This window comes from Python bivittatus, unplaced genomic scaffold (assembly GCF_059951505.1).
Source record: "Python bivittatus isolate LINGU-HERP-01145 unplaced genomic scaffold, Pbiv_v1 ctg000120_np1212, whole genome shotgun sequence".
Lineage (NCBI taxonomy): Eukaryota > Metazoa > Chordata > Lepidosauria > Squamata > Pythonidae > Python > Python bivittatus.
Window position 1 is genome coordinate 7,792,103 of NW_028277037.1, and position 14,070 is coordinate 7,806,172.

Genomic DNA, 14,070 nt, shown 5'->3' on the forward strand with positions numbered 1-14,070 from the left:
CATAAGAAATGTATACAAAACATTACCAAAAAGAAGGAAAAAGTCCAAGAAGATGATGGTTCTGGGCTGAAGACGGCAAGCCTCTATGGGGCTAGCCATCCCCACGCTTGATGTATTTCCTCCCCACCCCAGGCCAAGTGCCAAAACCAGGTCTTCAAAGCCCTCTGGAAGGCCAGGAGTGAGGGGGCCAATCTCACCTCCAGGGGCAGAATATTCCAAACAGCGGGGGCTACCGCAGAGAAGGCCCGCCTCCTGGACCCCACTAGACGGAGTTCTTCTACTGAGAGGGTCCGAAGCATGCCCTCTCTGTGTGAACCGGTGGGATGGGTTGAAGACATAGGGGAGAGGCGATCCCTTAGGTAACCTGGTCCCATGCCATGTAGGGCTTTAAAGGTGATAACCAACACCTTGAATTGGACCCGGAAGCAAACTGGTACCCAATGCAGCTCGTGGAACAACGGTGTTACATGGGCTCCTCTTGGGGCTCCAAAAATAGCCCGCGCAGCTGCATTCTGGACCAGCTGTAGCTTCTGGATACTCTTCAAGAGTAGCCCCATGTAGACCGCATTGCAGTAGTCTATCTGGGAGATAACAAGGGCATGAGTGACTGTTTGAAGGGCATCCCGATCCAGGAAAGGGCATAACTGATGCATAACCCGAAGTTGTGCAAAGGCCCTCCTTGCCACAGCTGCCACCTGCTCTTTGAGCAGGAGCCGTGAGTCTAGGAGGACCCCCAGATTACGCACTGTGTCTGTCTGGGCAGTGCTACCCCATCCAGCATCAAAGATGACAAAGTCCGGGATACAGAGAAGCCATTAACCCATAGTCACTCCATCTTACCAGAGTTCAGCTGAAGCCTGTTGTTCCCCATCCAGACCCTTACAGCCTCCAGGCACCGCGAAAGGGCGGTCACGGCATCATTTACCTCACCTGGGATGGAGATGTATAATTGAGTATCATCTGCATATTGATGATACCTTATCCCATGATGACGGATGATCTTGCCCAGTGGTTTCATGTAAATGTTGAAAAGGAGAGGAGAGAGAACCGAACCCTGCGGCACCCCACAAAGGAGGAGCTGGTGATGGGACCTCTCACTCCCTATCACCACCAATTGGGATCGGGCCTGGAGAAAGGAGGTAAATCAGCACAGAACCGTGCTGCCCACCCCAAATTCCCTGAGCCGTCCCAAAAGGATACTGTGGTCGACAGTATCAAAAGCCACTGAGAGATCAAGGAGAGCAAGGATGGTCACACTTCCATCATCCCGCTCCCCCCAGAGACCATCCATAAGCGTGACCAATGCCGTTTCTGTTCCATAACTGGGCCTGAAACCTGACTGAAAAGGGCCCAAATAATCCGTTTTTTCCAGAACCCTTAGGACCTGTGATGCCACCACTTTCTCAACCACCTTCTCCAAAAAGGGAAGGTGGGAGACTGGATGAAAATTGTCCAGTACAGTAGGGTCCAGGGAGGGTTTCTTGAGGAGGGGGTGCACCAATGCCTCCTTAAAGGCAGCCTACAGGTTTATGAAAGACCCATCTTATCTGGCTGTTGTTTTTTTTTTCATTAAGAACTGGAAAGACTTAAGTTTCCTGATAGCAAATAAACAGGCTTCCAAGAAAACTACAGCTTATAAGACAATAGTTCAAATACAGAGATGCACATTGTAAGAACTTTCATGCTTTCTCAGAAATCCCACTAGGATAAGTGGGCCACACACACACCTATATAGGATTGCAACTGTTATGCAAAGCAAGGAGAATAACTAAGATTAACTCCTTTTTTTGCAATTACAAAGGTATTTATTTATTTGTTTAGAAAATTTATATGGCTGCCCATCTAACGTATTAATTCTGGCAGGCTAACAACAACAAAACAAGTTAAACTGATAATAAAACTCTAACCAAAGCACTGTAGAATGGACTTAGTCACACAAACTGTAATTATTTCAAGCTCATCGATCAGCACAGCCGTTGCAACACCTGGGGGAAAACCCAGGTCTTCATGGCCTTCCAGAAAGCCAAGAAGGCCAGGGCTCTCTAGATTTTGATGGGCAGGCACTCTGAAAAATGCCCTCAAGTAGAGGGTGGCTGAAAGTGACTGCATCTATGCAGTTTTCTTGGCAGAGTTACAAGTAGTTTGCCTTGTATGGGAGGTCTTTCTGACTTCCTAGATTAACCAACAGCCTTGGAATTCTCTCATACTAACAGATCAGCCAAGGATCCCTAGAACCATTGTAGAAATGTGCCTTCCACCCGCTTCCTTTGGAGATTTACAATATTATCAAAAGCTGTTGAGAGATCCAGCAGGATCCACAGGGTTCACTACGTTTGTCTCTTTCCTGCAGGAGATCATCCAACATGGCAAACTCAGGTTGATTCAGTTCCCAGTCCAGACTGAATCTAAACTGAAATGGATCAAAATAATCAGTCTCATTCAAGAATATTTGCAACTACTATAACTTTAGAGAGGTCAATTTATAGCTGTACTTATAACTGCTCTAAAGAAAATTGGAAGCGACTTCTTTATATCTTTTTTCTTTCTTTTCTATTTTTCTGCAACTCTTTTTCTTTTTGCACCTTTAGTTTTTTCTCTCATTTTTTCCTTTTTCTCTTTTCTTTTTCACTCTATTTTAATTTGTATTAGTCTTACTGTGTTTAAAATTTTCAATGAAATTATATCTATCTATCTATCTATCTATCTATCTATCTATCTATCTATCTATCTAATATTTGTAACTACCCAGGCATTGCCAACTTTGCATTAAAAGGGAGGCATTTGCAACTTTGCAGTTTTATCATTAACTTCTGGATTCAGGAAGGATTTTTCAGGAGCGAGGCACCACTGCCTATTTTAAGCCTGATGGCTCCTATCCAACAAACAAAAATGCATTCACCATTTTCTGCATTTACTCAGTCATCCTTCCTTATTTAACCTGAATAAGCCAAGATGAACAAAGATAAAGAGAACAGGTTATCAAGTATCTTCTCCATATTTTTAGGCCTCAAATATTGGAGGCAACCCTACTTAATTGGACAAAATGGTGTGCTTTACCAAGATATTGTGTGAGAAGCAAGGTAAAACCTGGGATGAAGACAAATAATTTTATCCTCAAGGTATCTTGCACATTTGTCATAGCAGGCTTCCAATGGCCATAATATGGGAGTAAAAAATTCCATCTAAGCGTTCTGAAAAGCTATATGGATGGCTCCTTGAAGATGCAGTAGAGGCTACAAAATAATCTTCCTTAGAAGCCTTCACTGGCACACAGGTCTTTTTTTTTAAATTTATGATTATGTGCTCTCAGGCATGTCCCACTGGCCTCATGGTAAGAGTTGTTACATCACCTGCATTCTATTTGCCCCCAGCCTGTTGCATTGCCAGGAGCTCTCCCGAAAACTAGGAAGGAGATCAACCTTCATATAGCAGTCAATAAGTCATTAGGAAATCCATAGTCCATCCTATCTCATCATTCCATAGCTTCAAGAAGACCATTGGCTCTAGCCTCTGTAAAATCCCCCAGAGTATCCGTAGGTTCCTTAAGTCTTTGGAAGTGGATCATCTTAATGGGCCTCTCATCTTTGCAGAAGGGATATGTGGTTTAACCACATCATAACCATATCCAAGCTACCTCTCTCTTGGTTCAAGGTAAAAAACAAATTGAGGGTATATTCCGCTCTATGTGTTGGTCTGATGACAATATGTAGCAGTCCCATGGTTGTCATGGAAGCCACGAGATCCCAAGCCAGCCCTGCTAAGGAAGGTTCAGCTATTCAACAAACCATAATTAAGCAACTCATGATTTAACTAGATACACCATGTCTGTATCTGGTTTGCATCTAATTCAACATATTTTTTTTCAAAACATGCTTCAAGTTGATATTCTACATAAGTACAAGCCTTTACTGAGTTATGTTTCAACGTCTCTAATTTTTTTGGCAAGCAAATGTTTATTCCATCCCAGTTTTTCTATCGGAATGCAAATAAATATTGATTTTTAAATGAAGATTCACACACACTTAATTTTTAAAAATGTGCATACAATTTCCTGTAATGTCTGCACTGTTATATCAAAAAGTATGTAATGCAATTTTTTTTAAAGATAATTATATCCAGCTTGTATTGGTTCAGCAAGTGAAAACATTATATTAAAATGCAAACCAAAGGAATTTCCTACCACTATCACAATATTAACCCAGAAAAATGTAATTGCAATGTACTGGGTGGGTAGTACTGCCATCTGATGGCATAAAGATGTATTACAGCAATAACTATCAGGAACCCTATACATCTTCCAGCAAAATGGATATCCACTTGAGTTTATCAAAAAGTGCCTGATCACTCAACCTACTACAACACAACCAACACAAGCTATGAAAAGGATAACACTGCCATACATCAGAAACATCTCAGAAACAACCAACAGATCATTACAACCACATGACATCTCTGTAGCACACAAACCAACTAAAGCCCTCCACGACATCTTAAGTAAACCAAAAGACCCAGTAGCCCAAGAAGAAAAAACAGGAGTCATCTACAACATACAGTGTAAGGACTGTAACAAGCATTATGTAGGACAGACAGGCAGAAGGCTAGCAGAGCACATCCATGAACACCAACTAGCAGTCAAAAGACATGATGAAAACTCCTTAATCTCACAACACGCGGACAGACTTAACCATAGTTTCAACTGGGAAACTGTGAGCATCTTAGACCAAGCTAAATCCAAAAATGCGAGGGAATTCCTGGAAGCTTGGTATTCAGACAAGGCAGCCATTAACAGGCACATAGAGATAAACAACATCTACACACTATTCAAAAGAGACAATAAAAAGGAAACAAAAAGAGAACATCTCCTCGCCAGCAATCATCCCCCAGATAAGCAGAGATTAACACCAAGATTAACACCAGACAAACAATCAAGCAGTAAACAATACCCTAATCAAGGAACTACCAAGAAAAAAAACTACACTGCCATCAACACTGGCAGGGCATGCCTCAGTATATAAACAGAGAGCAAACCCCACCCCATTCTAGCACTGAAGATGTTACCTAGCCAGGTAATGAAATGTTTGCAAGAAAACAAGCAAGCTCAGAGAACCCCAAGGACTCCACAGTTCAACCCTGAGCTACATATATTCTCTTTTATTGGTGTCAGGAAATGTGGCCCACACATATAGAAAGAATGTAATATAAGTTTGAAAACAAGCCCTTGCAAAATTAAAAAAAAGTAAATTGATTAGTTCACATTATACAGAGACACTAGCTATTGAAGAGGTGCATTTGAACTGCAGAACTGATATATTACTGGGGAAAGGGGGAAATGAGAGCTGTGCAGACGAGTTCAAATGGATGTTAAGAATGGATGTTAAGAGCACACATGGGTGGGCAGGTAGCCTCTGTTGGGAACACTTTAAAACACCTGTGTCTTTTTTAAGGGTCACCCAGGTGCCCTGCACAGTTGATGCAGAGTCTCAAGGAAATATGGTTTAGTTTAAGGAGTTTCCAAAGGATGCATCCCCACATGCGGTCCCAATAACATTTTGCCCTTTGAAACCAGATCCTTTGCACATCCTATTAGAAATGCTTAAAAATTATTTTTGAAAGCAAGCATAGATGAAGATTCTTCAGAGAAAGAGCACGTAATACTATCAATTGTATGCTACTGTGCAGCTATTTCAGGCTTGCTTTCTTAACCATTTTTTTCATAGAGAAAATGCTAAAAGTAGTTGTAAAATACAGGATATTCAGTTTCACACATAAAGCTAATCTGTAAGTACCTCAAAAGAGCTGTAAATTTCTTTTGGAAAGAAGAAAGGATGTTGTTATAAACCTTTCTACTTCCATGTACACACTGGAGCATGACAGCTGTAGTAATCTGTATCTTGGGTTAAACAAGGAGTCTGACCATCAAACATGTTTGGCAAATTTTGCCTTTATCTTTCACTTCCCACCAGAGATCAAGCACTTGCTATTCCATATTCAAATTTCTCTGCAGCATTAGATATGTAGCTTGCATAACCATTCTTTTGATTAGAAGAAAACTGTCACTAAATGTTTACAGAAATTACAGGAGCTTTACAAACAATTTACACCACAAATTGTTTGTTACATTTCCCCACCATTCATTGGCCTGGCTCACACATCATGCTTCAATTGATGCATATTTGATATAGCATCTACCCATATTTTCTTTATTGTCATGGTAGTAAATAAAAATTGGATTTACTTGATTGATTACTTTGTCAGTGCATCCATGCAGCTTTCCTGGCAATAACAGGCTAGTGATTTTTCCACTGCCTTTTTTGGGGGGAGAGGAGTTTTTCAACTTCCCATTTTGCCCTGTGTCATCTAATTTTCCAAACCGAGTACCAGCCAGGCCTGATCTTAATTCAAGCATAGCCAAGGCTGGCAAGGGGCTGTCATTTACCATAGTTCTCTGTGGCAGTCAGTTCCAAATTCCTAGTTGAGCAATAACTGAGCAAGCTCCGGGAGGCAGTGAAGGACAGGAAGGCCTGGCGTGATATGGTTCATGGGGTCACGAAGAGACCACGAAGAACAACGAAGACCAAACGCCACCACTTTCACCAACTCTCCAGATGTTCCATGAGTCTACCTAAGCAGCTGGGATGCAAATCACACTTGTACATGAATATGTGCAGGGAGGCAGACACCTTAAACCCGCTAAGATACAGTCTATTTTGAGACACGCTCGGCCTCTGAGGACATCAATATTCACTTATTTGATTTATATCCCACCTTTTGTTCAAGAGTTCAGAGTGGTGCGCATAGCCCACCCTCCTGCTTACCCCCCACCACAACTTCCCCGTGAGGTAGCTTGGGCTGCCAGAGAGTGATGGGTCATGAAGGCACCTGGCTAAGGACGGACTAGAACCTGAGTCTCTCCATTCATGCTGCACCACCTACACCCTGGCTCCACTTTCTTCATTAATACATTCATATGGTTTTTTGACAATAGTAGAGAAGCAGTTTGCTACTCCCTGCTTCCTTTTTCCCCCCCCCTTCTGCCCAGTCAAGCTGACACCCCTGGGATTTCCTGGTGGTCTCCCATCCAATAATGAGGCGTGACCAAGCCAGGCATAAGCAGGAGCGGGACTTTCTGAAAGAAGCTCTATTCCTGAATCCGGAGGTGCAGCTCTCCGCCAAGAGTTCTGAGCTGCAAAAACCGCTTTGTACGGCGCGGGATCCAGCTGAGTCTAAACCAGTTCATCTTACCGGCGGGACTACCCTTTCTGACTCGCGTTACTCTTTCCCAGGACCCTTCTCCGCTGCTGGAGTCTCGAGTAGCCTAGCAACCAACTCGCCCGTTAGCGTCATCCGTTCCCAAGGAGACCACTTCTCCGCCCTTTTCCTCATGGTTACGGATCCCGCCCCTTCCGATTGCGCAACGCACGGTTCCGTCAGCCGCTCCATCCGCCTTCCTCAGCCGCCCATTGGTGAAGTCTCAGAGCACGACTTGCATTCCGGGACTTGTAGTTGAAATGTCACAGCTGGCTGCGTGTCTGCGCGGACAGAAAACCTCAATTCCCAGCAGCCACCGCTTCAGGTTTGACATATCCGGGCGGCATGATACTGCAGCGGCCAATCCGTTCCCGTGCCGCTCTCCGGTTTGATGCTACGTACGTTTTGGGGGGAAACGCACGGAATGGACTCGTGAGGGGCTCCTAATCCAGCTGCAGAAACTGGGGAACGGAAGGCTCTGTCAGTGTCTGTTCTAGGATGGGGTCTTAGCAAAAAAACCCCGCCGAAGAAGGACTCAGCAACATTATGCTTCGCACGTTGCCAGGATGGTGCTGCCTGGCGGGGAAGGTGGTAGCGAGGAGCAGTCGTGGTTTGCTGAAGGGGCGAAGGCCCTGCGTCGGCGGCCCCCCTCAAGCGGGCCGGTTCATGAGCAGCCCTGGCAGTCCACACCTGGGTCCGGCTGGCCCTGAAGAGGAGGACGCGCTTCTCAAAGAGTGGGCCTTGGTCGTCAGCCCCTTCGGCCTGCTGAAGGCGTGTCTGCCTTGCCACCTCACGGTGGGCCCCCTGGACCCACATAAGTACCCTGATTCTGACAGGGTTCTTGTGGCACTCAGGGGGAGGCGCTCCGTTCCCCAGCCTGCCTCAGATCGGCCCTTGCTTGTGAACTACGACGAGGCCCAGAAGGAGGTGACGATCGTCTCCGATGGCATGGACAACACAGCTTCTCTGGATGTGAGGATTCCCATAAAATATGGTAGGTACCGAAGGTGGATGGAAGGATGGAATGCGTCGGCGAGGCCGAGCTGCTGCTTCTAGTGCCATAATTCGTATGTCCGGTGCATTTGCAGATGTGAACTTTTCTTTCAGTGGAGCCATTCATCTTCTTCCCAGCTGGATGTCTTCACCGTCTTCCATTCTCTCCACTGTCCATCACAAGCATTGCTCTGCTGTGCCGACTGCTCAGTGAGAGGCCTTGACGGAATCAGAAAGATTTTCCAAAACCTTAACATTGTAGCCAGTTAGGAAGAAGGCAGTGGCAAATCGGTTTCGTACCAAACCAAGAAAACTTCATGGATGTGTGCACGTAAGCCACCAAGAATCAATTTGATCTAAAGGCAACTGTTCTTTTTAACTGCTAGCCAAACCAAGGAAAGTCTCCTTTAAAAAAAAAAAAACAATATACGGTTTGTATTGGTTAGAGTACGTCTCTATGAACCAGAGTCTTCCAGGGCTGTTTGACCGTAACTGCAAGAATTCCTAGCCATATTAAAAGAATTGTCACCCAGTACATCTAGAACAAATCAGATGGAAGGTTTACTTACAGAATTCATATATGCTTTGTGAGCAGGATATTACTTCCTTTATCTCTGTGTTTCATTGCTGACTTAATGAAATCAAACTTTAGACTGTTCTCATTTCCATTCATCTCCATTCATTGTCACTTTTTCAAATTGCTTTTAGACTTGGATGTCAAGACATCAGGAAATGGCTCTGTGAAGATTGAACAAATGGAATGTGCGAGCTGCAAAGTAGAAACAGAGAAGGGAACTAGCGTACTGCGGTCAATAAAGGTACCAATACCAAGATGGTCTCCCATCATGGCCTTTCTTTGCTTTCTTTTAAGAATTACACATCATCTTCAGCATCATAAATGACCTTTATCTGAGTATTAATTCTTGCACATGCAATAGTTGATGATTTTACATCCAGTATATTGGCCCCCTCACTCCTGGCCTTCCAAAGGGCCTTGAAGACCTGGTTCTGCCACTTGGCCTGGGGTGGGGAGGGAATACTTCAAGCAGGGAGATGGCTAGCCCCATAGTGGCCCGCTCTCCGCAGCTTGATTTGCCATCTGCTTGGATCTTCCTTTCTTTAGTATTGTTTTAAATTTTGGATGTTTTATGTGTTTTAGATGTATTTATAGTTTTAATGTTTTTTGTAAGTTGCCCAGAGTCCCCTATTGTGGGTGAGATGGGCGGCGGAGAAATCCAATTAAATAAATAAATAAATAAATAAATAAATAAATAAATAAATAAATATTGATGCCTTGTACCTGTTTTCTTTGGTGCTCATGGATGGAATTATAAACATCTCCAGAAGCGTTCTTTGGCTAGACTTTAAATTCTTCCAATCATGCCGCTGGCCCACGTTGCTGAGCTGAAATCCTGTGCACATTTCTCTGAAATGGGTAGCACTGAATCCAATGGATTTTACTTCTGAACAGTTGTGAATAGGATTGACAAGTTAACCAACTAATTGCTTATTTATATATCCTTGTCAGAAAATCAGAGGCTTCCCTTTTATTCCGTCTCAGAATGCTAATCTGTTTAGCTGACACTTCATAGCTCTTTAGACATACAGATTTTATAAGTTTTTTGCTGACTTAAAGAGGTCCGATCTTCTGAAATTCCTAGCACTGTAGATCTCTTTCACCTTTAAGAGCTACGTAAGGGGCAGTAATTCAACGTTATTAGAGTATGCCACAGAGGTAATTGAAAAAGTGTTCTTTGCCTTTCATACAGCTGTTCATTTTCCAGAAAAGTTGCTGAGAGATATAAGGAGAATCAGATTTGAAAGTTAGAATCCGCCGTAACTGAGTAATGAATCTTTGAAGAAAAAGAAAGTAAACCTTTTTAACATCTATGCAGTTTTCTTTCAGAGTCAGAAAATTGATATTCGGGCAAAAGGAGGGAAAGTTGTCTGCTTGGAAACTCTTCAAGGAAACACTGATATTCATGTGTCACAAGAAAGTGTAAGTGAGAGCCATTGGGGTAGCATAAGGTAAATTAAATTACACTAAAAGGTATATATTTTTATATCATATATGAGAAGAATTATTTTATTTTTGTACTTGCATCCACTGTTAATTCTTGCTGTGCTTCGGTAGGTATTTTTTCAGAAAATACAATTCAATGCTTATCTGCATATTCTAATGTTGCTTAACTCAAGATTGCATTCTTTACAAAAAATCATTTTTTATTTTGTATATGGTACATGAAAACTAAACATAGCAGTTGTCAGCCCATTTTTTAATTTCAATTGTCCAGCCTTAAATAAGCTGATCTGGGCTGTAGTTCTTAATAGAATGCATTGGCAAAGTTCATATAGTAGATTTTAAGATTGCTGTATTTTTCTAGGGTAATGATCATCTCACAATATTGTACTATACATTCAGGCGTATGAAAAGCTGTTGAAAATTTCTTTTCTGAGAAATGGAGAGAGGTGCCATATATTTTCCAGAAGATGGCATCTTTAGCTTGTTGGATTTCTCTTTCAGTAGTATGAATATGGAAATTTTCTTGTCAATTTCTGTTGAGTGATCCTGACTTTTGCCACGCTATAGGGTAAGAATTATCTCATAAGTTGGCATCTATATTTTCCCATCCATTTAAAATCCAGAGGAAGAAAATACCATGACAAGCATGGTTAGTTTCTTGTTTGTAGGAATACAAATTCCAGAAGCTTCTCTGAGGATAATTTTAAAGTGAAATGGAAGGGCATAAAGATATTATATAACCTCATTTGGCTTATCTCAGCCAGGCTGAAAAAAAAATAGAAAATTGCATTTCTGTTGCCTTTGACTGTGCTTAATATATGGCAGAAGAAGAGTTTAGCGTTGTGCAATGTAATTAAAAAAATAGGAACAGCCATTTGTAAAAAAGGCTTTGATGAAATGAAGATTTTAAATGGTATTAATAAATGGGGTTATTTTAGAAACTATAAAGATCTTAGGAAAATGCACAATGCAGTTGAGAGGTGTGGAAACTGTTTAAAAAAAAAGAATAAAGAGAAGAATGAGCTGCACAAATGAATTGGGTTCCAGTACATTATTTTCAGATAACCCTTCCGTTGTTAAAGAAAACGTATCTCAAGAGTCTTTTTTGGAAAAAAAAATGCTTGGAACCGTTCGCCCAACCCGGTCAGTTCACTCACCTTTGTGTTCTGACAGCCCATGATCTGGAATGATTTTGTCTGTGGGCTGGCTGCCATGTTTTAGTGCTTCCAGTTGCTGCGAAACAGGCCAGAAAACTAAAATTGGGAGGTTGTTTCCCTCTCTACCCTGCCTCATTTTTTTCACACCTGAGATCACCCCTCTACTGACAGCCTGCCAAGTCCTCTCTAGCAGTAAGGACCCTGCTTTGCCTTGTGAAAATGTGACATTTTGTTTTCGTGTGCTGTCCCAGGAGAAAGGAGATCTTTTCACTTCCATCTCAAGAGCGGCCTACAGCTGAAGCTGTGTGGCCATTTGAGAGTGGAGAGGAAGCTCGGTGTGCCCTGTGGTTGAAGAGTAGAAGATAGTTCATTATAAATATGCCCTTTTGTTCAAGCCTGGCTCTTACAAAATGGCCACCGTGAAAATGTTTGCACAGTGATGAAGGGGCAGCTGTGATAGAACCGGCCACTTCACGGACGGCCAACTGACAGGGCTTCTCCTTTCCACCACCGTGTTCTTTATTTCTTAATTTATTCTAACCTAAACCCCAGCTGTTGTCAATACAGCTCAGCACATTTCCAAAATAAAGCCTTGGGCTAGGGCCACCCACCCCCCCCATTCCCATTTTTACTTTATAGGAATGCCTATGAAGTCTTATTTTTAGAAATAAGGCCGATTCTGAAGAATTTGCAGCATGTGCCAGGTTTCCATGGATTCTCTCTTTTAATTACAACCCACAAAAGAAAAGTAAACTCATCCGTGTTGGGAGATTAGCAGGCAATAAAAGAGAGGTCTTTGGGCTGACAGACACCCCCAACATCCAAATGCCAGCGCAAATAGCAGCAGTTAATATGCAAGTCTATAAATGTAATTAATGTATTTATAGACCACAATAGAACTCTGGTGGTTTAAAATATAGTTTTAGTATTCACCAAGCCGTAATGCATGCAGTTAAAACAAAATCAATGAAAAGTATTTCCTTGGTGTCCTTCCTCAATAATGATCTTAACAATTAAAGAGCAGTAGGAAACATCAGTCTTTACAGCATTCCTGGACATCCAGAGAGAGGTGCCATATGGGTAATTATAGTCCAGAAATGGTTTGTGGGTTGTTAGATATTACATTCAACTTGGGTCTATCACCCAGTGTTTTTCTCTGTATGTTAATGCATGCTTACTCAAGCCATTCCCTGTCTTCACCCCTGGGAACCAATTGTATCACGATGAGATCCGTGGAAGGAATAGTTTACTATAAATCAGTGTTTCTCAACCTTGCTAGATGTGTGGACTTCAACTCCCAGAATTCTAGCTGGCTAGGGAATTCTGGGAGTTGAAGTCCACACATCTTAGAGTTGCTATAGAGGATGGCTTGCTGGGCAACATTACAATACAAAGAAGAAGAGCTGTCCTTTTGGGTATCAGCCCAAGGGTATATGCAGGGAAGGGTTAAAAAAAAGGTTTGATGCCAGTCACAGCCACCCATTTGAAGCCCCACCCCTTTTATGTGCATCATAGAAAGAACAGAGCTTCAATCATACTGTTGGGGCTGCCATCTTGGCTTTTATTAGCCCCCCCCCGCTCCCGGATGCCACAGCCCCATATTCTAGGATAACACATGGGTTCAATCTGATAGTATGCTAGGGATTCCTTCCAATGTTTTAAAGAAGAAATAAAATTGCAAATGAACCATGTGGAACTTTTAAAATAGCGTTCATACTAGCATAACATATAATATCATATATCTTATACTGATGTCTTGATCACATAACTTTTGTTTTCTTTGTGCGTTCCTATCAGCACTCTTTATATTGCAATCAGTAGAATTATTAATAAGGTTTTATAGCTATAGAATTGGGCATCAATCCAATGTATTCTCAGATTTATCTTCCAAGTACAATAGCAGGGCAGCCAGCTTCGTTGGAGTAAGAAATTTGGCTGGCTTTCTCAAAGACCAGTTTCTGTTAACAACCTGCATTTTGCTTGCCCTGGGGAGTCTTTATGACAATTTTGTTCCATCAGTTAGAATCATCATTATGTAGTTAAGACTCTCTCAGCATTTCCAGTGTAAACCAAGACTTGATGAAGGTTTATAGCTCTGCATTATAGCTCTCCTGATGCTAAAATTGGACACTTCTGACTTTAGTTGCTAGAGCAGATTCCTAAAAGACCGAGGGAGAAAGAGAGAAAGTTCCTGATTAATTCAATTATTGTACAAAGTATTTTAGATTTAAATGCAACAAATAAAATTAGACAAATCTAAGTCTTCAGGCAGATTCTAATAGCAACCATCCTTTCACTTTCCTGCAAAGAAAGGCCAGCTTAAATATCCATTAGGGAAGGTGACATTTCCCATGATCAAATTTTTCCAGTCAATCATATTTTCTTCTGGTATGTGCAAAACTAACCAAGTAAACTCTTATATTTAAACAAGTGATTTTTCAGTGCTAGTGACTAAACCATGTGATTGATTCATTCATGTTACCATAGAAAAATATGGATCAAATTAATGCCGGGGTCATGCCTAACAATGGATCAAGGAATTAACTGTCGTTCTATAAAAGGTGTAATGTGTCTATAACCAATCAGCAGAAAATGTTACATGTCAACCACTCCCATTTTTAAGTTTGTTTTTGTTTAAAACAGGGCTAA

General features: G+C 42.0%; 2 protein-coding genes across 3 annotated transcripts in view; one reads left to right on the forward strand and one right to left on the reverse strand.

Annotated features, from left to right (window-relative positions):
- The window catches only part of CCDC146 (coiled-coil domain containing 146), a 77,591-nt gene extending 71,013 nt beyond the window's left edge, over positions 1–6,578 (reverse strand). The window contains exon 1 of the mRNA XM_088134945.1: positions 6,437–6,578. The gene's annotated coding sequence lies outside the window, so the exon portion shown is untranslated. The remainder of the gene's footprint in view (positions 1–6,436) is intronic.
- Positions 6,579–7,590: 1,012 nt separating this feature from the next.
- Positions 7,591–14,070, forward strand: part of FAM185A (family with sequence similarity 185 member A) — a 42,913-nt gene continuing 36,433 nt past the window's right edge. For both annotated transcript variants that reach the window (XR_015795114.1, XM_007436400.4), the window contains exons 1-3: positions 7,591–8,242; positions 8,950–9,059; positions 10,148–10,240. Coding sequence is in view for 1 of the 2 variants with exons in the window: in XM_007436400.4 (XP_007436462.1) it covers positions 7,795–8,242; positions 8,950–9,059; positions 10,148–10,240 (651 nt within the window). In the remaining variant the exon portion in view is untranslated. The remainder of the gene's footprint in view (positions 8,243–8,949; positions 9,060–10,147; positions 10,241–14,070) is intronic.